Source organism: Berghia stephanieae, chromosome 1 (genome assembly GCF_034508935.2).
Source record: "Berghia stephanieae isolate SIO BIC M18660-M18661 chromosome 1, UCSD_Bste_1.3, whole genome shotgun sequence".
Taxonomy (NCBI): Eukaryota; Metazoa; Mollusca; class Gastropoda; order Nudibranchia; family Aeolidiidae; genus Berghia; species Berghia stephanieae.
The window spans coordinates 92244585-92269426 of record NC_088360.1 but is presented as its reverse complement, the minus strand read 5'-3'; the positions used below and the strand labels follow the sequence as shown (position 1 = coordinate 92269426).

At 35.8% G+C, this 24842-nt stretch overlaps 1 protein-coding gene across 2 annotated transcripts; it reads left to right on the top strand.

Annotated features, from left to right (window-relative positions):
- Window positions 1-367: 367 nt before the first annotated feature.
- On the top strand, window positions 368-21372 carry LOC144962130 (vacuolar protein sorting-associated protein 28 homolog). Of its 2 annotated transcripts, none has more exons than XM_078895086.1 (9): window positions 368-516; window positions 7788-7816; window positions 9810-9847; window positions 10287-10376; window positions 11585-11687; window positions 12771-12872; window positions 13361-13414; window positions 13882-13973; window positions 19804-21372. In XM_078895086.1, exons 1-9 carry the CDS (start codon window positions 489-491, stop codon window positions 19922-19924), a joined length of 657 nt encoding a protein of 218 aa, XP_078751212.1. In that variant the 5' UTR covers window positions 368-488; the 3' UTR covers window positions 19925-21372. The 2 variants fall into 2 exon arrangements, with proteins under 2 accessions (XP_078751212.1, XP_078751218.1); XM_078895092.1 differs by having other exon boundaries at window positions 380-530.
- The last annotated feature ends 3470 nt before the right edge of the window (window positions 21373-24842 follow it).

Here is a 24842-nt window from a genome sequence, read left to right as displayed (position 1 = left end):
TTATGGCAAGCGCAATTCTGATTAAAAATTATTTTATTTTGTTCAAATTCTCCACAGTTTAATTTTAGGAATTTTATCATCATTTTATGGCAATGGAAGAATAATATGTTTGGAAACACTTATATTCTAAATCGATTTTGTATCGACTTTGTGACTCGGAATTAATTTTCAAAGGTAAAATAAAATTGCATTGAATACCAGGCAAACTAATAGCCAACTACTTTTATTATATATATATGTATATATTAAATTGTGATTTAGTTTATGGATCATTGCTTTACTTTAAGAAAAACTTGAAATTACTTTTTCTTCGATATAATTGGCAAAATCGATGTTACCGTTAGGAGAATCAAATGTCGTCAAAATTTCCGGAACTATTAATAGAACAATTCATCACTCATCAATCAATCATCTTAGAATTTCTCAATATTCAGTTTCTCGTTTCTTATATTGTCTTGTTTTGTGTGTCAAAAATCAAGCCTAATTTGATGTTTGCTCAAGTTCAAACAAGCCATGGTAATGATAAAAAAGTAACGCCTTAAAATTTTAATAAATATTCGTGATCATTTTTGGATAGTTTTCTCTCAGTCTCTCTAACTCCAACTCAAACTCTATGCCTCTAACTCTATGCTATCACTATCTTCTTGACGTCGATTATTATTATTAATTATTATTATTATTATTATTATTATTATTATTATTATTATTATTATTATTATTATTATTATGCCGTTTATTATTGTTCTGTTTTCACTTCAGACTACTCATCGTACTTCTACTTCTATGAATCCTGAAGTTCATGTTAGAGTTACTCTTCTATCTAAGTAAGAGTTAGAGTTGTAATGGACATCATTTCATTTATATTTATAGCCATCAATTAATAGTAACACCGTTGATCCTCGCAAATTCGTCATAACAATCGCTGGTTCCACTGCTAGATAATCATCATAATCATAGTCCACCTGGAAGCACTGGCACTAGAATTAGAATAAGATAAAGCAAGAAAGAACAATTCATTTTTAAAATAGTATCCCAAAAATTCAGTCTTCCTTGATAATCCAGTTACTTCACCAGGACCAGTCGCTATATAAACATCTTCATCCTTCTAATGTGAAGGAGTGGGTAAAGGAAACAAAGATGTTCAAGATTGCAGCCCAGTGTTGTTGATAATTTTGTCAAGTCAGTAGACACCATTAGAAGCTGAAAACGGATCTGGTCCAGTCACACCCTATGTAGTCAGCATGCCAAGACATTCACCATATAAGAAAACAGGAAAAGAGTTTGCCCAACAACGGCCTATTATATAATTTAGGACCCTAAGAGAGAGAGTATTTTTTTTAGATCTGTAAGCCCCATCGGGCTGGAGTTTATCTCCACAAACAAGGCTTAAACTGTTTGCAGATGATAGCCTTCTTTACAGGACAATAGATAGTAGTGCAGATGCACATGAACTCCTCAGAAAGATCTTGATTCCCTCCAGACGTAGTCAGATACATGGTACATGGTACCAAAAAAAAAAAAAAAAAAAAATTGTAACACGCCTAACCGGCAGGACACGTTTTTGTTTACATGTGTCTTTCTATTCGATTTTACTTTAAATTCTTACGCTCCAATGTGGATTTTTATATTGTTAATCTTGTGATTGTGTTGTGTTTAATTATCTGAAATCAATTTTAATATCAAACGAACTATTTCTGTGATATTCTCATTTAAAAAAATGGATTTTAAGGTAAGGCCTGATTTTCACCAATCTTTTTCTTCTACACATTACGAGAGATTTTTATTCACCACTTTATTTTTAACATCGGTGTTTTATTATCAACGCCGTCAACAACCAACGTCTCTTGTTGACGCCATTGAGTCAAATTCACACCAACGGGGTGGAACGAGAAAACAAAGGGCGATACCAGTGTTCACTGGCCACAGACCACATCGCCCCCACCATTACAAACCATCACGACCCCCACCCACATACACAACAATTGATTTAAAACCACGATCATTGCCATTGTCATTATCGTCGTCGTTATCGTCAGCACCACCACCATCGTCATCGCTGTCATCTTCCATATCGTTGCCACCACGACCACCATCACCATCGTCGTTATCATCAGCATCACCACCCCCATCCAATCTTATTACTTTACGGCATCAACGGCGGCGACAACAACAACAACAACAACAACAACAAAGGAGTACAGATGACGAAAACAATTTGAAATGTGCTCTCCTGAATGCCCGCTCTGTGCGAAATAAAGCTGTATTAATAAATGATTTTATCGTCGAAAACAAATTGGATTTATTCTTTATTACAGAGACTTGGCTAACATCTTCTGACACTATAACCATAAACGAGGTAATCCCCAGCGGTTATTCATATCATCAAGAAAACAGAGACCAAAGACGTGGAGGTGGTTTGATGTGTGTTTTTAGAGACCAATTGAATATTATCAAACGAGAAAAACAAAACTACGACTCATTCGAATGCATCGAAAATCACTTTAGTCATAATAACAGACATTTTAACGTCGTAACCATTTACAGACCACCACCATCAACTAAAAACAAGAGCACAAATACAACTTTTATAAAAGAATTTGAAGATTTTCTTCACGCAAAAAACACCGAGAATCGAGAAATTATTATTTTAGGTGATTTTAATTTTCATGCCGAGATTTCGGACAACTTCACCAAACTTCTAGAAATATTCGATCTCAAACAAAATGTCAAAGGACCAACTCACGAGGGTGGACACACGCTCGATCTCGTTATCACACGGTCCATCGATACTTCCACTCGTGAGATCAGGATCGGAAGCCCAGACATTTCAGACCACCACCCAGTATTTTTTAAGATCAATGTCCCTGTCCCAATTTCAAATCGGCGTACAGTCCGCTATAGAAAAACGAAAAACATAAACCACACCAAATTACTGGACCAAATTCGGGAGTTGGACATAAATAATAACGTTATGAATACACACGGCGTTACAGAGAAATTAGATCTCCTCTATACATCACTCAATAATTGTCTGGAAAATCATGCGCCCCTCAAGTCCAGAACGATCGTCCTAAGACCAAATTCCAAATGGTTTACTGCTGAAATCCGAAAGGCCAAACATGACAGACGTCATAAGGAAGGTATTTGGCGTAAGTCTCGACTTGAAATTCACAAGCAAATTTATAAAAAAGCCAAAAATTATACCAATCAATTAATAGTCAGTACCAAGCGGCAATATGTGAAGGACACTCTGATAAAAAGCAAACTTGACTCGAAAAAGCTTTATAATACTGTCAAAGAAATGATCACACCATCGAATACAAATAATTTACCAACAAATACATCTCCAAAAGAACTCTGTGACAAATTCAACACCTTTTTCATTGAGAAAATTTCCAACATCCGACAGGAACTAGACAACGACAGCCCCACAAATCTACATCCCAGCACGACATCACGAGTTGAAACAACAAGCATGACTTCACCAATGAAAACAATAACAATGACAAGGCACGTGACATCGCCTGGAAGATCAACATCAACGGAAGAGACACTACAGGAGGACACAACACTTACCTGCACGACACGACCAACTAAATCTATGAACACCAATTATAAAATGTTAACGTCGTTTGAACCCGTAACAATAGAGGAAGTTAAAAATATTTTGTCAGATATGCCTAATAAATCATGCCCGCTAGATAAAACACCAACTTGGCTCATAAAATCATGTTCAAAGTATCTTGCTCCAGCAATTGCATCTATCGTAAATGAAAGTCTAACGTTGCCCGATTTTCCAAATATGCTGAAACATGCCTTGGTTAGACCCCTGAAGAAAAAAGCAAATCTTGACTGCAATGAGTTAAATAATTTTAGACCTGTGTCAAATTTAAATTTCATTTCAAAATTAATCGAAAAAGTCGTTGCTGCTCGTATTATTAACCATCTAGAGACGAATGCCTTAAATGTTAAATTTCAATCTGCCTACAAAGCCTCCCATAGCACGGAAACGGCATTACTTAAAGTTTTTAATGATATTGTAAATGATATAGATAATAAAAGTGCTGCGATGCTTGTTTTACTAGATTTAAGTGCGGCATTCGACACTATCGATCAAAATTTACTTTTAACTAGACTACGTGATCAATTTTATATCAGTGGCACAGCTTTGGGCTGGTTAAAGGAATATTTGTTTGAAAGAACTCAGTCAGTAATTATAGAAAACCATGTATCAACTCCATCCATATTAACGTGTGGAGTGCCTCAGGGATCTATTCTCGGCCCCCTCCTTTTTACAATGTATACTGCTCCCCTCTCTCATATGTTATCCACTTTTCCCATTGATTTTCATTTTTATGCTGATGACACTCAGCTGTATACAAAACTCAATAATGATCCAGAGCTGTCATCAGTATCTGTTATGGAAAATTGCATTGCCAACATAAAGGATTGGATGAAACTAAACAAACTTAAATTTAATGATGACAAGACGGAAATGATAATTTTTGGAAATAGGCATCAACTCTCAAAAATATCTACAAATGAGATACTAGTGGGTAAAAATGCTATTAAACCTAGTTCTTGTGTGAGAAATCTTGGGGTGTATTTAGATCAAGGGTTATCCATGGAAGATCATGTTAAAAAAATATGCCAATGTTGTAACTATCACATTAGAAACATTGGAAGAATCAGACATTATATTGATGAAGATATTACAAAGATGCTTGTTAATTCGTTTATTACTAGCAGATTAGATTATTGCAATTCCCTTCTCATTGGCTGTCAAAGTAGATTAATTCATCAACTACAAAAAATTCAAAATAAAGCGGCTAGACTTATAAAATTAACGAAAAAAAGAGATCATATAACACCAGTTCTCCAGGAATTGCACTGGCTTCCTGTGAAGTATAGGATAAAATTTAAAATATTGTGCTATGTTTTTAGATGTCTGGATGGATTGGCTCCTGAATATTTGCAGGAACTGATTAAAAAATATGAACCCACTCGAAATCTAAGATCATCTCAGTCCCAACTTCTAAAAGTTACCATCTCAAAATCCACTTTCGGTGAAAAAGCCTTTTCATTCATAGCTCCACGCCTATGGAACACACTTAGTCCTCGGACAAAGTCCTGTGAAAACTTATCATCTTTCAGGAAATGTCTGAAGACTGAGTTGTTCCGCGAGGCTTATTTTTCATGAAATGGATGTTGCTTTGATTCTGTTTTTTGTATGCATGCTTATTATGTATCATGTAGTGTCGTGATTTTTAATTTTGTTGTTTTTAAACATTTTTATTTTTATTTTTGTTATGTAAAGCGCCGCAGAGCACGATTAACGTGGATGTTTAGGCGCTATATAAATTTATTATTTACTATTACTATTTTACTATTTACATGAAGTTCCATCCATCAAAATGCTATGTCATTGACACGAGTGGAATTTCCACATGGAATATTACTGAACCTTACGCTGTCAGCAGCCATCTGTTAAATGGATTGGCCATGCATTTATCTCCCTTGCTTAGATGACACTTTACATCTATGTGCAAGAAAAAACTCTAAAAAAACTAAGACCTTACTTTCAATTCAAGTTTCGACGGTGTGGCTCCTTCCAATGCGCCATCCTTCAGTATCGTAACACGCCAGACAGGGACACTTGGCAATCCCCTGCGATGTGCATATTTGGAAGGCCAATCAGGGACTTTATTCCAAAACACCCCATAAAACCTGGCAAGAGACCTTGGTCAACAGGGAAGAAGCCTTAAGAAACAGGCACATGAAGGATGCAGAAAGACTATCTGCCCATACTCACATTCTACCCCCCCCCCCCCTTACTGTTGGAGACTGCGTCAGGATACAAAATCAGACAGGGCCATTTCCCACGAAATGGGACAAAACAGGAGTCGTTATTGAAGACGGTCAGTTCGACCAGTATGTCATCAGGCAGAATAACTCTAAGAAACAAAAAATTCCTGTGACTCTACCACCCAGTGATTGCCAGGGCTCCTCTAGCCACACTGCCTACACCCACCACAACAGTGGCAAAGAGCAATAATTCAGCACCTGCAACACCCAAGATGGTCTCCAACTCAGTGGGCCAGAAAGCAACTCCAGAGACAGTACAGCCCGAAGCTGCACCACTCGAAGAGCCACCCAGCAACGGTCCTACTGACGAAACTATCGTCCCAACTGAACAACCTAAAATACCGATTGCTCCAGCTGGTGATGCAGAAGGAACTCCACCTCCTAAGACAGCTCGCTTGCCCCGCGCTTTGATGGCCCTCCAGCCATATAACAAGCCTGGCCTGAAGGAGACGGACGCGATACCTGAGAGGCGCTCAAGAATTAAATGACTTTCATTTTATGTTACTTAAAACTCGAAAATCATTTAGTAAAACCGACCCTTATTTTTCTAATTTATATCCCTGTCCTCTATGTGCGAAGAAAGCACCATATTATTGCAACTGATCATCATTTTTCTAATTTAATATCAGTCTTTGTCCTCGTCAAGAAAGCACTATCCAAAGACTTGGTGGGGCATAGAGAATTATAAAAGCCTTACGATATAGCTTATTGTTACGTTTCACTGTTATGTATTTGTTCACAGATGATGCAATTGTCTTTCTTCGATATAAATGAATAAGGCCTTGTCCTTTTTCAATCTCAATTTTATTTCAGAGATACAGAAACGTAACAATAACCGATATCATAAGGCTTTTATAATTCTCTAAAACCACCCACGTCGCTCATACTCATCCAATACCGGACAATGGAAAATTAGGTGTTAGACATCTGGAAGACATGCCCACCACCACCCTATCTTTGAAACAAAGACACCTAGGAATTGAACTCTGATCGCCTGAGCATTATAAAAACTGCACTTTGCAACTAATCATGCTCTTCCACAAAATACCTTCCAGGAAGACGTGTTTTTATTCTGTTAACCGCAAGATTGAAAAAGTACAAAGAGCAGCTGCAATATTTGCAACGGATGGAAATCCAGAGACCTGGGTTGTGTTACATCCTCCTTTAAGTCACTTGAATGGAAACCATTGAAAAACCGGCGCAAGGTATCCTGTATTGTTACCTCACACAAAACCAGGAACATCACAAACTCGCCCATCATCATCCCAACTACACAGAAAGCAAATCAGATAGATACGCTACATCACAATAAATACAACCATTCATAAGAACAGACACATACAAACACAGATTTTTCCCATGAACAATAAATGACTGGATTGTCCTTCCACTGGACGTAACGGATGCTGAATGCTTGGAGACTTTCAAAACAGCTTTGAATGCACTAGCTCGTCAAAGTGATTGACTGTGACTGTTCCCTGTTTTGATTGGACTGTACTGTATTTTGCAGTGATGGGCCCTTGTAGCCTTTTGCAAATACAAGCCATTGAAAATTGAATAAAGCTCATTTCACAGGTTTAACAGCCTAGCCACCCAATCAATCAGTACTAGATGGACGGGGGGGGGGGGGGGGGGGGGGGGGGGGGGGTCCGAAAAATATCTCGACTGCACCTGGGTTTGGTACTGGTCTCTTTGGATGTGAAGCATGTGTCTTTTCACCAGTGCATACTGACAAATGAAAGGATGGGATTTTTAAAACAAAGATTATTGTTATTATTAATATTATTTTTATTTTATTTTATATTATTATCATCATTATTATTATTTTTATTATTCTTAATCATTATTACAATTTTTAAACACCAAATAATAATTGAATAAATGTGAAAATGACCATTATTTTATTTATGTATTTCTTTTAGGTCAAGGCAACAATCCTGGACTATATGAAGTAAGTTTGCCTATTGACTGCTCACATGAGTATTAATGAAATGAAAACTGTATTTAATTAATTTTGATAGATTTGTGATTGTATACATCAAAATGGTGACTGACAGGATTTATCTGTCAAAGCTTAGGATACTATTAATGCAAAAATAAGGCTGATGGTAACAATATTTATAAAAGTAGCCAAAATATTAGCTTCTATACACATGGATGTCAGATTGCTTGCATGCTGGTGTTTTAAAACTTCCAGATGATGGTCTGTCTAAATTTTGACCCTGTAACTGCCATTGCGGTTTTTTAATTTGTTTATTTATTTTATATTTTTTGAAAATTTTATTATCATGCTCTCAACACCAGAACAACAATTACATCATTATCATTACCACCACCATCACAACACCCCCCCCCCCCTCTCTCTCCCTAATCCTGTAGAAATGTGATATCACTGTGGAGGTGCCTTCTTTTTATGTCTGTTGTTAACATATCTATACAGTCGCAACTAGAAATTGATAAAATGCTACAAATTCAGTGGCAATTACTATATCTGTGTAGTCCTGATAGATTATTCCAACTGTTAAGGCCATCCTGAAGAATCTGTTAATTGGAATGATTTCTGTGTAATGGCTCTGCTCCAATTTAGCGGCTTTGACTGTACTTGGTTTAGTAATTCTTTTACGGTCTGTTTTAATCATTTACATAAATAGATTTGTATATCAGTATCAGCCTTAATCTTTGTTTTGATTCAAGGTTTAACCTTTCTTGCATTTACTTTCATTTTTTAAGAGATGTTCAACAATATAAACAATATTGAAGTAATACATTTCTTGTCAATCAGAAATTCAGAATCATATTAAACTTGAATTCAGAAATGTGAAAGGGAGGTAACTAATTCATGAGCATGGCATTGCACAGGAGGTCATTCAAACAGTCTTTATTAATTTTAATAGAGTGCAGTTTTGGTCCAAAGTGGGTATCAATGGTCGGATGACATCACAGGTCTGATCCGCCCTAAATTAGATAAAAACATGGTGCACAAAGCTTGTACGTAGACTTCAGAGATTTGATCTGCCAATCGTGAAAATCAGGACCAGAGGTTTGATCCGCCAAACATCGATATTGTGGGTGTTCTGTTTTTGAAGTGGAAAATTGGCTGCAATGTCATTACTACCATCACCACCTTCACAGTATCATTACTAACCAACAACACCAGTACCACAGGATCAACAACACTATATTACTACTGCTACTACTACTACTTCTACTACTGCTATTACTACTACTATTACTGCTATTACGACTACTGTTGCTTATACAACTACTACTACTATAAGTGTAGAATACGCAAATGGAACAACATGACATAATAGACGTCACAGGCCCCACATCATTTCAACGTCTTTTCCACATGATACACAAGGACTCCTGGAATATTGAATGACTGGAGTGACAGGATTAGTGTGGTGTGATAGATAAAATATATGTGTATAAAATTTGCAGTGATGAGCACAGTGTTTGACAGCGTAGATAGAGAAAGCATCTGGAACATCCTTCTCCACCAAACATGGCGATCTATCCCAGTGTGACAAGTGACAAGGAATTACCTTGTTGTCGATACCAAGCAAAGGGCTTACAAGAATCATGCTTGACAGGATGAAAGTTACACCGGACAAAGCCCTATGAGAAGATCAGGCAGGCTTAAAAAATGAATGGTATATATTCTTTATAGACTTATAAAAATATGATGTCTTTGAAGCTCAGATTCATTTTTCTAAATTTGGTGGTGCAATGTGGGTGATACTAAAGAGCATAAATGTATGACGTTTCCTCAGAAGATGGCAAAAACAGGATTTAAATATCCATAACCGGTTTATAATAAGTCTTTGAAAACTGGGAAAGGCTTTATCGACACTGTGTATTTTTTCAGTATTATTAGAATTAATCTTCCTTTCTACAAATTTTAACGCTCACCATTGCTAACGTTTTTCTTATCATTACAGGAAGTCAAATTGTACAAGACAGCAAGGGAAAGGGAAAAGTATGTGATTCCAAAAATATTTGATTAAATATGAATACTTTTATTGCAAGTTTGATTTTTGAAAATAATTATCAAAGAATTAGAAAATATTTTATCTATTTTAGCGAATTGTGAGATTTTATTCAAAACTAATTTATGTGACTGTGAATGGATGAGAAATTGCAGTATTTTTTACTATGCAGACACTATCAGATAGAAGGGTGATCCATTTTAAAGTGTATAAACTTTATATCACATCTAAATGACCTTGATATCAGATCAAGTTCAGGGATTTGCCCGCATGCCAAATGTGTTTGTAAATATCATGCTCTATCTTCCCATGTTTTTTCTTCTCCTAATGGACTTATATATGAAGTCATGTTTTATCAATTTGCGAGTAATTTACCCAATGTCTACGATGTTAAAATTGAGTTTTATGACTTATCTTTCTCCTGTCCAGGTATGATAATATGTCTGATTTGTATGCAGTAATAAACACCTTGCAGAGTTTGGAAAAGGCTTATATCAGGGATGCTGTACTTGCTAAAGAGTAAGTCATAAACTGTTACACCCCCTTCTTTTTTATTTCTCTTCTGAAAGCAGGTCATTTCTTGCATTTTTCGTGTACATGTCTAATTTTCTGTCTCTTGATCACCTAGCACATAGGCAAGCACCTCTGTATTCTTATTATTCTCTTCGTGATTGTGTGTTGTCAGTTCCAGTCACAGGCAGCTCATGCATCATTGAATGTTTTCATTTTTTAAAGTGTTCTGTACAACTTTTATTGACCGATTGCCAGTGGAGCATCATTCATAAAGCCACTGTATCTTTAAATTTAAGGAGACAAAGTCCTGTATGTAAGCAACTTTTTTCTATGTGCAATGAGCTTCTTGGATGCACAAGAAGCTATTTTTACTATGTAGTTGCTATTCCTTAAATAGAACGCTGATCCATTAAAAAGTGTTTAAACATCTAAATTACCTTGATATCAGATCAGCATTTGCTTACAGTCTTACAGCCTAAAGAATAACTTGTAAACCATTTTTAAGTAAATGGCACTGGTTAAACAAGGGTTTTGTTCTGAAATTCAGTTTTCATTTTCTTGATCTGTATTGCATTGTATTTCATGTGCATATGAAATATCAGACTTGTAAACTATGTTGTTAGGTGTCACTGCTTTTTCTATTTTGGTTAGAATTTATGACTGTCAAAATGTGTTGAAAAAGCCCTGCTGTATGTGAAGTTACATCTCTCAATTTATGTTTGATCAGGTATTGGAAATGCCAAAAGCAGGCTCTTAGGTGGAGCTCTCTTTTGGAGAATTGTGCTTGTAGAAAAGTAAATTTTATATAAAAAATCTCGGTCATTATTGCCGACCTGCTTGTCTGAAATTCTAAAAATTCACAGCACTTTTCATAATTCATACTCGAAGAGGTAAATAGTACTCATCATAATTTTTTTATAGATTGACAATCAGCCCTCAGATTGATTAAATAAGGCTTCAAAGTGCTATATAATTTATGCTTTGCTCCTAAGCTTTCAATTGCAACAAGATCTTTTGAATTGGAATTCATTTTGAAAGTCTGGATACAGCTGGAGTATATCATTAATATGAATTTGTTGTAGTAGTAGTCAGGACTGAAACTGAATTTTTAGACAGAAAACTAGAATGCCAATATCAAAACTTTAGTTAAAAGCTAAACTCATCTTGTGTTAAACCCTTAGCCATGATAAAGAAGATTGATTATTTTTTTCCAGGTATACAGCAACCTGTTCAAAGCTTTTGGTCCAGTTCAAAGCAGCATTCAAACAAGTTCAGAGTGATTTTCCAACAATTGAGGATTTTATGAAAAAGTACCGCGTAGGTGATTTTTACAATATTGAAAGTTTTGAGCTTCTCATCAATTCTCAGCGTATTCCACTTGAGTAAAAATAACACAGTACACCATCGTGTTTTTGATAAAATGCTTTGCTGTGTTCAAGATTATTCACACTCTTATGATAATACAATAAAAAGTGGTTAAATCACAGTTCAAGACACTCATTTATTACATTTCAACAAAGCAAAAAATTTTTTAATCAGCAGAAGTAAAAAGTAGTAGTAACATATAATTATGATTATAGGCCTTACCTAGCTCAAGGGCACACTGAAAGAATTAATGAAATTAAAGATGTATGAATCACTTTTTGAAAAGAATTTGGTTATTTAATTAGTATTAATTAGTTTTTTTGGGGGTGTTTTTAGATTGAGTAAACAGGAAGCATTTTTTTAGTTTTAGCCGTAGTTTATGGCATCAATAAGGATACTTTATTTTCATTCGTTTGGAAATTCTTTGTTCAGACGTAAGAAAAATCCAATAAGTATTTGCAGCCATGTCACAAAGCATTAATTTGATGAGAATTAATGATCAGTTGAATGGAAAGTAAAATCAATCAAAGACACAAAATCTAAATTGGATTTTCTCCTAAGCCATGTATCCATTTTAATGTTACAGAGAAATGCTAAATTTGTGCGGCTATGGGATCTCTTGTATGACCAGAAAGAAGATCCAGGGTTCTAGTCCACTCTAAACAGCACATAGTTGAGTCCTTGTAAAGGGCACTTTACTCCATTCTCTCACTGTACCCGGGTGTAAAATGAGTACCTGGTCGTTAACAGTGTTGTCTCTGTCGGAAAAAATAATAATCGTAATATTACCTCACAGGCATCATATCTCGTCCTACCTTTAAAAGGCTTTGATATTGCCCTATATAAATGCTCAAGTTTTTAGTATATTTGTTTTTTAATATGTTTAAACAAGCATTCAAATATTAAAATTTTTCATTTAAAAAAAAGTTGTAAGCACATTTTTTTCCATTTCTGAATTTTAAAAATCTAATTAGTAGACCTGGAAGTTGATGGATTAAAATTTTTAATTTTTATTATATTTTTTTTTGTATCAAGCTTGACTGCCCTGCTGCTCTTGAGAGGATAAAAGAAGATCGGCCCATCACCATAAAAGATGACAAAGGAAATACAAGCAAATGTATTGCTGATATTGTCTCAGTATGTATGATTTTAATCATAGTAATAATTAATAGCTGACTGGTTAATATGTGTATGGTTCTCTGGTCTCTGTGTGTTTGGTTCTCTATATTGGTCTAAACCATATTTAATGGTTAATATTATTATCATCATCATTATAATTTTTGTTATTATTATTATTATTATTATTATTATCATCATTATCATTATTTTTATTATTATTGTTATTATTATTATTATTATTATTATTATTATCATCATCATCATCATCATCATCATCATCATCATCATCATCATCATCATCATCATCATCATCATCATCATCATCATCATCATCATCATCATCATCATCATCATCATCATCATTATTATTATTTAACTTGTATTTTGATTGCTGAACTGTGCTTTAGAAAAAAATATGAACTGATAGAATTTCAGTGCCAGTGCTAGAGAAATAAATACCATAATTATTAATTTAAAGTGGATGCATTTCATTTTACCTCTAACAGCTCTTTATCACAATTATGGACAAGCTACGATTGGAAATCAGAGCAATGGATGAGGTCAGTCCGGTGTTGTTTTACTCTTTATTTGTTTATGTATTAGATTATCATAATATGCAATTTTGAGAGGCAGAAACAAATATTTAGACGCTTAGGACACAAGTTTTAATGAAGTCGTTCCCCTTCCCTTCCCCACCATAATTACTGCAAAGCATCCTTGTTTAACTTTATAGTTAATTATTTTTTTTGGAGGGGGGAGGGGGGGGGGGATGTCTTCCTTTCATGTTCGTCAAATGTTTGGATTATTGAATCAATTTCAGCAGGTTTAAGTGGAAAACACTGTAATTATTAAATGACAGAAGTAAAAGAATAGAAAGCAATTTTTTTGTTTTGTTTTGCTGTACTTTTAGATGATTGATTCTTGATTCAATTGAAACTGGAAAGCAAAACATTTTTTTAAAAACCAGAAAAAAATGTTCTTCATGATAAAATAATTTTTGTCCTATTTCTTTTGCAAAAATAACCAGATCCACCCAGATCTCAGAGAGTTGGCTGAAACCATGACTAGATTAAGTCTCTTGCCTGCTGAATTTGAGGGCAAACAGAAAGTGAGGCAATGGTAAGACTGCAACAAAACAAGACATATACAAACGTTATATTTAATATTAAATGATTAGATGTGAAAATTTTCTGATATTTGATATTATGATAATGATTTGATGTGACCTTATGGCGTTTAACCAGTATTGTCTGACCTCAGGGCAATTTATTTGACACCAAAAACTGAGAGGAAGTATTTTGCTAGTCAAGTTATTTTAAAAATACCATTCTTATCTCTGACCAGAGAATTGGCTCAATCGAAATATGACTATTGATTACAGATTTGAAAAGGGCTTTATAGGTCTTTTCTATTCAGTCAGCATAAAGTAATGCAAGTGGCTGTCTCCTGATCACATTAACTCATCAAATGACATCAGATTTGGACAATGATGCATCAATATGTACACTCGAATCTAAATACTGAAATTTTTGTGGCTGTGAACTAGTTTCAAAATGGAAAACTTTCAAAAACAATGAGCGGTTATTGAATTTTTCCTTTTGGAGAGTGAAACCCCGTCCTTATGTTTCGTTTAGGTGATTATTTGAATAAGGTTAAGGGGGTACGCGCTGGTCGAGAGGACGGTTTTACTATGAATTCCACTAAAATTATCGAAAATGAGATTAGGGCACTTTCAGGTAATTCAACCTTTCTTTAACACACTGAAAACATTCAAAAGGCTAAATTTTTACAAAAAAGTGCTTTAAATAATTTTTTTGTGACGCAACTATCGTCTAAACGCAAAGTTTTTCCGTCATTTTCGTCAGAATCAACGTTCGATAGTCCTTAGTAACCCGCACTGAACCCCGGCTTATTTGGTATTAGCAGAAATGTCAGGGAAAGGGCATTTCCGTTCTTTCACATTCTTTCGCGTATGTGTCACAGGTCGGCGGGGAAATCGAGAAATTCCAAGCCTATTTTCCTTTCTTTGATTGGCTGAAGAGACGTCTAGGAGTTATTTTTAGTAATTACCGTCATGGAAAATTTTAGCTCACATTCCAAGACCAATCGTAACCCGGTTTTCAGTCACGTGACATAACAACGGGTACATTTCCGGAGCATTCGACTACGTTTACTTACGCTTCGATTCGAACTGATTTTGGTCGTTTCATGACAAACTTCACTCCATTTACTTATTTGCAAAGTTTTATCATCATTTTCCAAAGAACCAAAAATTGGTAGATAATCATTTCGACGCCTGGATACCGCTTTAGCCAGTAAGTATGTCTATTTATTTATTACTAGTGAAATCAGATTGACCGGTTACAGTCTCAAAGTGTGCATTCCATTCTAAAATGTAAACATTGACGATAGTAAAAGAGAATGCTGCTCGTAAATAATTCTAAAGGCTAATTTTTGTTTTTATTTTATTTTTAATACGATTATTAAGAACCATACTGTTTTCTTTGATTTACATTAGACTAGTGAAGATCATTGAGCTTAAATAAGGAGATAACTAAACGCCGATCTATAGTAGATCTTAGACAGACAGATAGACGTCGAAAGCTAACTTAGACTTGGATTACCATTGACGTCAGTGAGTTAGAACTTAGAGATTATCTAGATTGTGCTTATTTTTTTTTATAACCATCATTCTACAAGAGTCTGTGTGTGTGTGTGTGGGGGGGGGGGGGGGGGGGGGTGCTCTCAATGCTCTGAGGTATGGTTCTCGTCTCTTGACCTAAAGGCGTTTCTTTCTTTCTGATCTATAGTTTCTGCCTTTTCACCTTTCAGTGTAGGGCCACTTTAAAGTGAAATTACTCTAGACCAAGGCATTAGCCAAGCAGGTGGTCAGCCCACTGTGACTTTTAGTTACCTTATTGTGGTAGGAATTCATTTTGCCAGAAAGCGGCCTTTCTGCCTGCTCTTTTAATTTCTTTAATGTTTTTTTTACTTTGATCCAAAGCAATACCAGATCTGTGCTTAACTATGATTGGTAGCCAGAATTCTTATGTGGGTATCTTTTGTGCTTTTAAGGCAAAACTTTGGGCTGATTCCAACACTGCTTAGCAGTAGGGGGTGCAATAAAAATGTTATAATAAAATTGTTTTTTTAAAACCCCTTTATTCATCCCATAGGGGAAATTATTCTCCAGGGTCTATTCCAAGGGTAGATTGGAATAACCAAGGCGTCAACCGCAGTGCTGCGCTGCAAATTGAGCTAGGGCGAGATGGCTTGCTCAAGTCCACACAGCACAGAGGCTGGTGATCGAACTCGGTACCTTTCCGGTACGAAGCAAAGACCGTAACGCTGAGCTAAGCTAACCCCCGATTTATTTATTTTATATATATATTATATATATATATATATATATATATAATATATATATATATATATATTATTTTTTTTTTTTTTTTTTTTTTTTTTTAAATTATTTATTATGGTATATTATTTATATTTATTTATTTTCACAGATTGTCATGCCTAGAGCCAAGGTTTCCACCTTCAATGCTTCCATTAGCAGCATGAAAAGGAAGTCACGGAAAGATGTTTTGAAGAAGGCAAGGATGCGAAGAAGCAGAAATTTTTTAATGAACCAGAGCCAGCATCCACATCTTCTGTGACATCTTCGCCCCACGCAGCGACTTCACCTTTATTTCCATCATCTTTTTCTTCGCCGCAACCAACAGCTTCAGCTCTGCTTCTTCATCATCAGCTCGTAAGTTGGATTTCTTTGCCTCTACGTCTGAGCCTTCATCTTCGTCTTCATTGGAATGTTCGACCATCGTGCAGCTGATTGTATTCCAGGATCTTGTTGATTGTCTTCTCTGCCCTTTTTGTTTCCAGTCTACGTTGGAGGTTTCACGTGATTCTTCTGTTGGTCTTGCCATTCTTCTACATTTGTCTTGTAAATCATGTTCAAAAGTTATATCGTCCTTTTATACATCTCGTAAAAAAGATAAATATTTTGAAGTTAATCGTCGTGGAGTCGCTTCATCCTTGGCTAATGGAAGTGGACAGGCTGGCTTAGCCTCATTTTGCGGCATGATGGATATGCCTGTACTACATCATAAGACCTTTCTTCCGCCACCAGAAGGCCATCCACCGCCAGTTCGCCAGCTATTCGTCTCGTCTCCGTTCTGAAGCTGTTGATGTTGTTCGTCGAGCGTATCCTGAGCAGGCAGGGCAACCAATTGTTGATGTTGATGTTTCGTATGATGGTAGTTGGCACACGAGGGGACATAAATCAATGTTAGGGATAGGATGTGTGATAGAGAACAGAACAGGACTTGTAGTGGACCATGAGGTTCTTTCTAAGTATTGCCATAAGGTGTGACAGTAGGAGACAAGCTGAAGGGGATAGTGATAGGTATGCAGAATTCTTGAGTGGCCATAAGGAGGAGTGTGATAGGAACCATGAAGGATCATCAGGTAGTATGGAACAGGTAGCGGCTGTGAATATGTGGAGTAGATCTGTAGAGCGGAATGGACTTAGATATAGAACAATGATTAGTGACGGGGACAGCAACACCATCAAGCAGCTAAACAATTCGGGACCGTATGAGGGGATGACAATTGAGAAGAGGGAGTGTGTAAATCATGTAGCGAAGAGACTAGGAACAGCATTGCGGAAGACTGTGGACAACAAGAAGAAGGTAAAGGTAACGTTAGGAGGAATGGAAAAGGAAAATTGACAAAGGCAAAGATCGCCAGACTTCAGAAATATTACACGCGGGCCATTAGATCAAACAGTACTGTGGACGACATGCGACGCGCAATTTGGGCTTCTTTTTATCACTGCACCTCAACCAATAAACAGCCACGCCATGAGTACTGCCCAGAAGGAATTGATTCTTGGTGCTTCTACATGAAAGCCAAGGCTAATGGTCTGCCAGCACCTGACCACGACAGACATATGACCACATTTATTCTACCGACTGTAGCAGAACACATCCATGACGTTTATGTTAGATTGACTGATGATGATTTGTTGGGGAGATGTTTATTTGGAATGACTCAGAATGTAAATGAAAGCATCCATGCTTTGATTTGGTCTAGGTGTCCAAAACATGTGTTTGTAGGGAGACAGCGTTTGGAAATTTCATGTGGGATTGGAGTAGGAGAATTCAACAAGGGAGCAAAGGCATCGCAGGATTTCATTTCGGCAATAGGACTTAGTGTGGGACGACATTTTGTGGAGCATGGGACTAAAAGGGACAATGTTAGGATAAAGAATGCAGACAGAGCAGGTGAATTTGTCTTTAAAAGGAAAAGGGAGATGAGGAGGTTAGCACAGACAAGGGAGGAAGACGTTTACATCAACTGGAAGGCGGTGAGCAGTATGCTGCAGGCGGCTTCTGATTGCGGAGTCCCAGACGACACGTGACATTGGATGGATTACCTCAAACGGATAAGTACCATTTTTATAAATTCATAACTAATTGTATCTTTTTTCCACAGGAGAATGATTCTTGGGTTTAAAACAACACAGTTTAGGGGGTTCATGACACTATATTTTGTATAATCTACGAGAAGGTTCGTTTTTTCCCATTTTCTCAAAATGTCATTTTCTTAGGGGGTGGGATAGCAGGGAACAAGATTTCTCAAAAACTGTCTATTCAATTTCTTTTTCCTTTCACACACTTGTGTGTTTATAGTGTGGCTACATTATGTCAGAGGCTTTTGGCAATATAAGCATTATATTTTTAGATATGGGGGTCCAAAGAGGGTAAAAACTGCGAAAAAGGAAAAATTTTCACAGTTTTACGGATTGAAGACTTCCGGATGCTATAAAATCTTTACTAGGATAAGAATAGAAAAATCCCTCTGACATAATGTAGAGCAGTATTAAAGACACCTACATAGCAAGTTTCAGTGAAATTGAATAGACACTTTTTGAGAAAAGTTGTTCCCAAAATCTGAAGTTTTCGGGGCGGGGTACCCCTAAAATGCCACCTCATACACACCGATAGTGGAAATTATTCCAAAAAGTCTTTAGAAATATGCTTGGACACACATAATACTGCAGAAAAAGCATTGAAAAGATCATTTTTGATAAAACTTAATAAAATTGTCCTTATTGTGACAGTACCCCCTTAATAAAGGCCTTGAATTATCTCTCAAAGTTGGATGCTGTAATTGCATAAAAGTTTTCATTTGAGTCCTCTTTTAGCCTTAACTTCAAACCATTTTTAACTTCCCAATTCGTCTAAAAATCATGAAGAGCATTGCAAAGTTAAGATACATGGTGTAAAAGGAAAAATCCCTCACAAGAAAACCTTAAGCTATGCTTTTAGGGCAAGTACAATATATTTCACATCACGCACTTGATATTTACATTTAATATTGGAGCCAGTCGTTGTTTGTGCATGAGGGATCAAATTGGTCTGTACCCTAGAGATGTTTGATAGGTAAATATTAATCTATAGTATAGTTACATTCCAGTTTCCTCAAAGGATGTGACTATTTTGTATGTTGCATCTTATTCATATTATAGCATTCTACATGAGATCATAGAATTCCTATATTCTTAAATGTGAATCATCATCTCCAAAAGTTATTTTGTCATGGTAAAACTAATGCCAAAAAGGGATATTTAAGTTAAGATGACCAGAAATGTGAATTTTTAGACTTTGTCAGTTTAAAAAAAAAGAAATGTGAATTTTTAGACTTTGTCGGTTTAAAAAAAAAGAAATGTGAATTTTTAGACTTTGTCGATTTAAGAAAGGAAATATTCATTCTCCTAAATAAACCATAAAAAACTTATCCCAAGACTTTGATTTTTGACTCTATATATTTTTAGTTTTTGGCATTTAAACCATCTGGACGTTGTACTGTTATGAGGAGATGGGTCACAAATGAACAAGATTGGTTCTGACTTGATCATTTAACATCCCCTTTTTTTCCCAAGGTTGGACACACTTGGCAGTATGCAGGCATCTGAAGAACTGGATGATGGACAAGTACGGCAGATGTTATTTGATTTAGAATCAGCTTATAATGAATTTAATCGGGTTTTACATGATAATTGATTCTTGAATGTTTTACACTTGTAATCATTTGGAAAAAGGTTTAAAAAAATGAATAAACTATACTTTATTCAATAAAGATGTTTATTTTGGTACTTATAAAATTTCAACATATTATCCTACATCACCAGTATTGACTTTCTATTTCAGTAGCAATTAAGATGCTTGATAAATAATGTTAAATAAATAGTTAAATAGTTAAATAATGATGATTGTTTTTCCTTAATTCCTTTGGATAGTTAATAGCTTATATCAGGTATTGTTGCAACCAGAAGGCTATGTAAACTCTGTTTCAGGTACTGTTTCAACCAGAAGGCTGTGTCTATAGTGGAATAATAGATAATACAGTATAGTACAATTTTGATTATCTCAACACATCATTTCCCAGTAATTTGTCTTGATTAAAAAAAAGGCTTTTATATTGCGCAATATCCACCATATGAGCTCAAAGTGCTTTACAAGGGGTCCCTTACCAACAGCAACACGTGACATGTAGAACGACCCATGACGCCTGTTAGACGATATTACAATTTTTTCCGACAGAGACAATTCTGTTAACGGCCAGGTACTCATTTTACAACTGAGTACATTGAGATAATGTGAGTAAAGAGCTTTTTCCAAGGAGTCAACTATGCGCTGAGCGAGGCTCGAACCCAGGACCTTTCGATCTGAAAGTGATTGCCATTACACTAGACCGCATAGCCGCACAATCAAACAATAACTTATAAAATGAAAATAAACACCATTTACATTTATCTTGGTTAGCTGAAACATGTGGAATATTAAGTTGATCAAATGACGATATCAAATTCACATAATCCCCGTTCCATATTATTGTAGAAACAGCAATGATGCATTTCAAAACTATTGCACGTTAAGGTAAAGCCTCTGATGAGTGCACAGTTTGCTCTACCTACTTATTTTGTTTAACTTCAGTGGAGTTAATCTCGATTGTATTTTTTTTCCTCTTCTAACTGGAATGCACTTCTTATTTTGGATATCTGTTGATGAGGAGTTTCAAATCTGTCATGATGGAATACAGTTTGAATGATAGTAAAATTTATTTGCAAACACAAAGTACACTGATGATATGCTCTTGTAATCTACTTCTGTTCCCTATTTGAACCATTCCCTTTTGTCTCACTTTTTCTTTTGAACTTTCAATGGTAAATCTAAAATGTTTGGACGATCTTAGTTTTCCTTTTGCTGGAGCTGATATGGCCTAAATATATCGCCCTGAATAAGAAACAAACATTCTCCATTACTTTGTTAATGTAAATCTGTGATTCGTGTTTCATTTATGTATGTAAATTAATTTGTGTTCATGTGTTTATGTGTGTGTATACAAGAGAGAGAGAAGGAATGAGAGAGAGAGAGAGAATATATGCAAATCGATATGCTTTTTTTTATGACTGTTGATATTGATTCATTAAAGAAATGCTTATGATAAATATCATATTTGTTTGCTTCTATACTTAATAACACTTAATATCGGCAATTTACCATTATTTACTTGGTAAAGACCGCATTCAACAACACACCAAACCAAAAAACACAATCTATTACTGAATTCTCCCTCCCCCCCCCCCCCCCCCCCCCCCCCCCCCCTCAAAAAAAAAAGACCCACAAACAAACAACAAATATTAACAATCGGTATTACTTGTATCATGAGTTAGAATGTATTCATCAAAAATATGTGCTACCGTCAAGGAAAAATTCTAAATAAAAATTAACTTATTTACGTATATTACATATGAAATATATTTTACAAGAATCCACCTTAGCCATCCCAATCAAAGACCAACAAAACCCAAGAAAGCAGTACTATTGGCTATCCCAATTGTGAGTGGATATTTAAATTCAGTCCTTTTTTTTTCAAATACAAGGGTATGGGGAATCCCATAGTGATCAAAAGAAAGTATACACTTGTTTTACCTACAGAATTGATATGGAATATTGTTCTGGTTTATTTAAAACCAGTGTGTAATCATAGTACTATCATTTATCTTTCATTTTGTTAGAATTTGTAATGTTTATGGTTGATCTTGTATGCAACATAGACTTTTTAAAACATGACCTTCAAAAAGGGAAGTAACAAGTCAAAACATACACTATGATTTTGACAAACAATGGCATTTTAATAAAATTACTTGCATTCATTTCATTTGAAGTGAAGGTGAATCTAATTCAATCCGTAACGAGTATGTCCCCCGTTCGCTCCAATCACAGTATTGCATTTCCTACGCATGGAATTGGTCAATGTGGTCAGCTGGTGTTGAGGAATGTTATTTCAAGCTGTTCTTATGGCGTGGAACAGTTGTTGTTCGTTTGGCGGGTCTAATGAACGAACTTGGCGGCCGATTATGTTCCACGTGTGTTCTAATGATAAAGAACTCAGTGGAAAATCATTAGCCTACGTCAACGGATAAAAAAGTAACGACAATTTTAAATGTGTATACTTTCTTTTGATCGCAAGTATATAAGAAATTTATCTGTCAATTATAAAAGATTTCTGTCCCGTGTAATTTATTGCGATACAGAATGTTAACCTAACCACCGTAAACCACACAAATGTTGTGTCTATCCTTAGAACTGAAGCTGCAATATGGATTGGATTTGTTGTTGTAATGATGATATAGAGGAGGTGGTTATGGCATTGGTAGTAATGATGATCTGGTGCTTGTAGAAGTTGTGCTATTTATAATGTGGTAGTGGTTGTTGCAGTAATGGTGATGATGGTTGTAGTGGTGGCAGTGATGATGATGATTTGGTGTTAGTGCTTATACTTATTGTAGTGGTGTTAGTGATGATGTGGTGGTGGTTGTGTGGTCTTGTGATATGACAATTACTTTCAGATCAGAAGGTCTGGGTTCCAGCCTCATTCAAATGCATAGTTGAGTCCTTGGAAAAGACTCTTTACTCAAATTCTGTCACCGTACTCAGGTGTAAAATGAGTAAAGATCTGAAAAGTATTTATTAAAGGTGCCAGACAAAGCAAGAAATAATGAGTAATGGTAGCACATCTGACCGAGAATCAGACGGTCTGAGTCTGAGGTTCGATTCCCAGGAGAGGTAGACTGATTTTTTGGGGTGTTTTTTTTTCTTTCTTGCTTTGTCTGGCACCTTTCATACACACTTGTTCAGATCTTACACTTACACCGGTGCCTGCTCCCTAGTTTCTTAATTTGATATTTATCAAATGAGTACCTGGTCGTTAACAGTTATGTCTCTGTTGAAAAAATTGTAATATTGCCTAACATGCGTCATGTCTCGTTCTACTACATATTACGTGTTGCTGTTGGTCAGGGACCCTTGTAAAGCACTAGAAGCATGCTTAGTGGATATTGCGATATATAAAAAAAGCTCAAGCTCAAGTTGTGAATATGATGTTGATGTTTGTTTTTGTTTAAAGGTTTTACGGCGATAATCAAATATTCTAGATTTACAATTGAAAACACAAAAGAATAAGAAAGACATAAGGGAATGGCTCAAATAGAGAACAGATGTAGTTGTAGATTTCAAGAGCACACAATCAGGATCCCACTGAGATTGGAATACACTCAAATGTTTACAGACAATTAATATATTCAAAACAAGAAATATATCAGCACATAGCAGATAGATGATTAACAAGGGAAAAAAAATCCCATCTCCCTGAAACTATATACATTTGAGTTTTCCTCCCAGTCCCAGCCAGTGGCATGATAAACCTAGTAATCCCATTCCAAGACAAAGACAGAAAAAACCCCCCAAAAAACGGAAAAAGGATAGAATTAGAATACAGAGCAAGTGACCTCCTAACCACTATTGGATTGGGGGTGGGAGGACAGAAGAGCCCGACACATTTAGGTCATATCAGCGCCTATATTAGGGAAGAAAATGGGATAGCAAGAAAGTTCTAAAACTACCAACTAAAGCACTCGAGAAAAAGTAAGACAAAATTGAAATAGTTCTAATTCTAATAAGGAACAGATGTAGATTCCAAGATTATACCATTAAGGCACTAAGTTTGAGATCACCTAAACGTGTCATCCAGACACCAGTACAGGATCCCAGTAATGTTTACGACACATGTTCAAAACAAAAAGTATAACTATTGGTACATAACAACAGAGTGATAATTTCCAAGGAAAAAAATATCACCTCCCAAAATTAATACATTTGACTGTTTCCCTCTCAGCCAAGTACTCTGGCAAGGGCCAGGACAAAACCAAGTAATCTCATTCCAAGACAAAGAAAGCAACTCAAAAAACATATAGGAGGGAAGAGATGGAAAGTGACCTGCCCACCATGGGAGAACGTCTGGCAGTGAGTATCGTTTCTTCAGAACAAACCAAGGAGTTACAAGCCAAAGATATTTATAGAAATAGAAGAATGAGAACAAAAACTACAGATAGGGAAAAAAATAGAGATGCATGAAACAATTTTTTTTTTTGCCTGCAAAGGAAGCCAAAGTTTACAGTGCTGCTTTAAGTTTAACGGCATCAGAAATAAGTTGCGTTTTTAAATTCCCCCACTATTTCTCTATAGAGAAAGAGCGATTTGGGACCCGGGAATAACGAGAACTTGGAACTAAATTAAAAGACAAAAAATGTTTATCAATAAACATCACTATCGCACACAAGCAAAGCAATCGGTATCGGCAGTACTACCATAGCTATTACTATCAGTACGGCTGATATACGTGGTAATGATGATATGGTGGTAGTGACTGTAGTAATCGTGGTAGTGATGATGATGTGGTTGTGGTAGTAGTATTAGTAGTGATGACGATGTGGTGGTAGCTGTAATATGATTGGTAGTGGTGATGGTGGTAGTGATTGTTGTAGCAGTAATGGTAGTGATGATGATGTGGTATTGGTGGTTGTAAAATATTGGTGTGGTAGTGATGATGATGTGGTAGTGGTGGTTGTAATAGTAC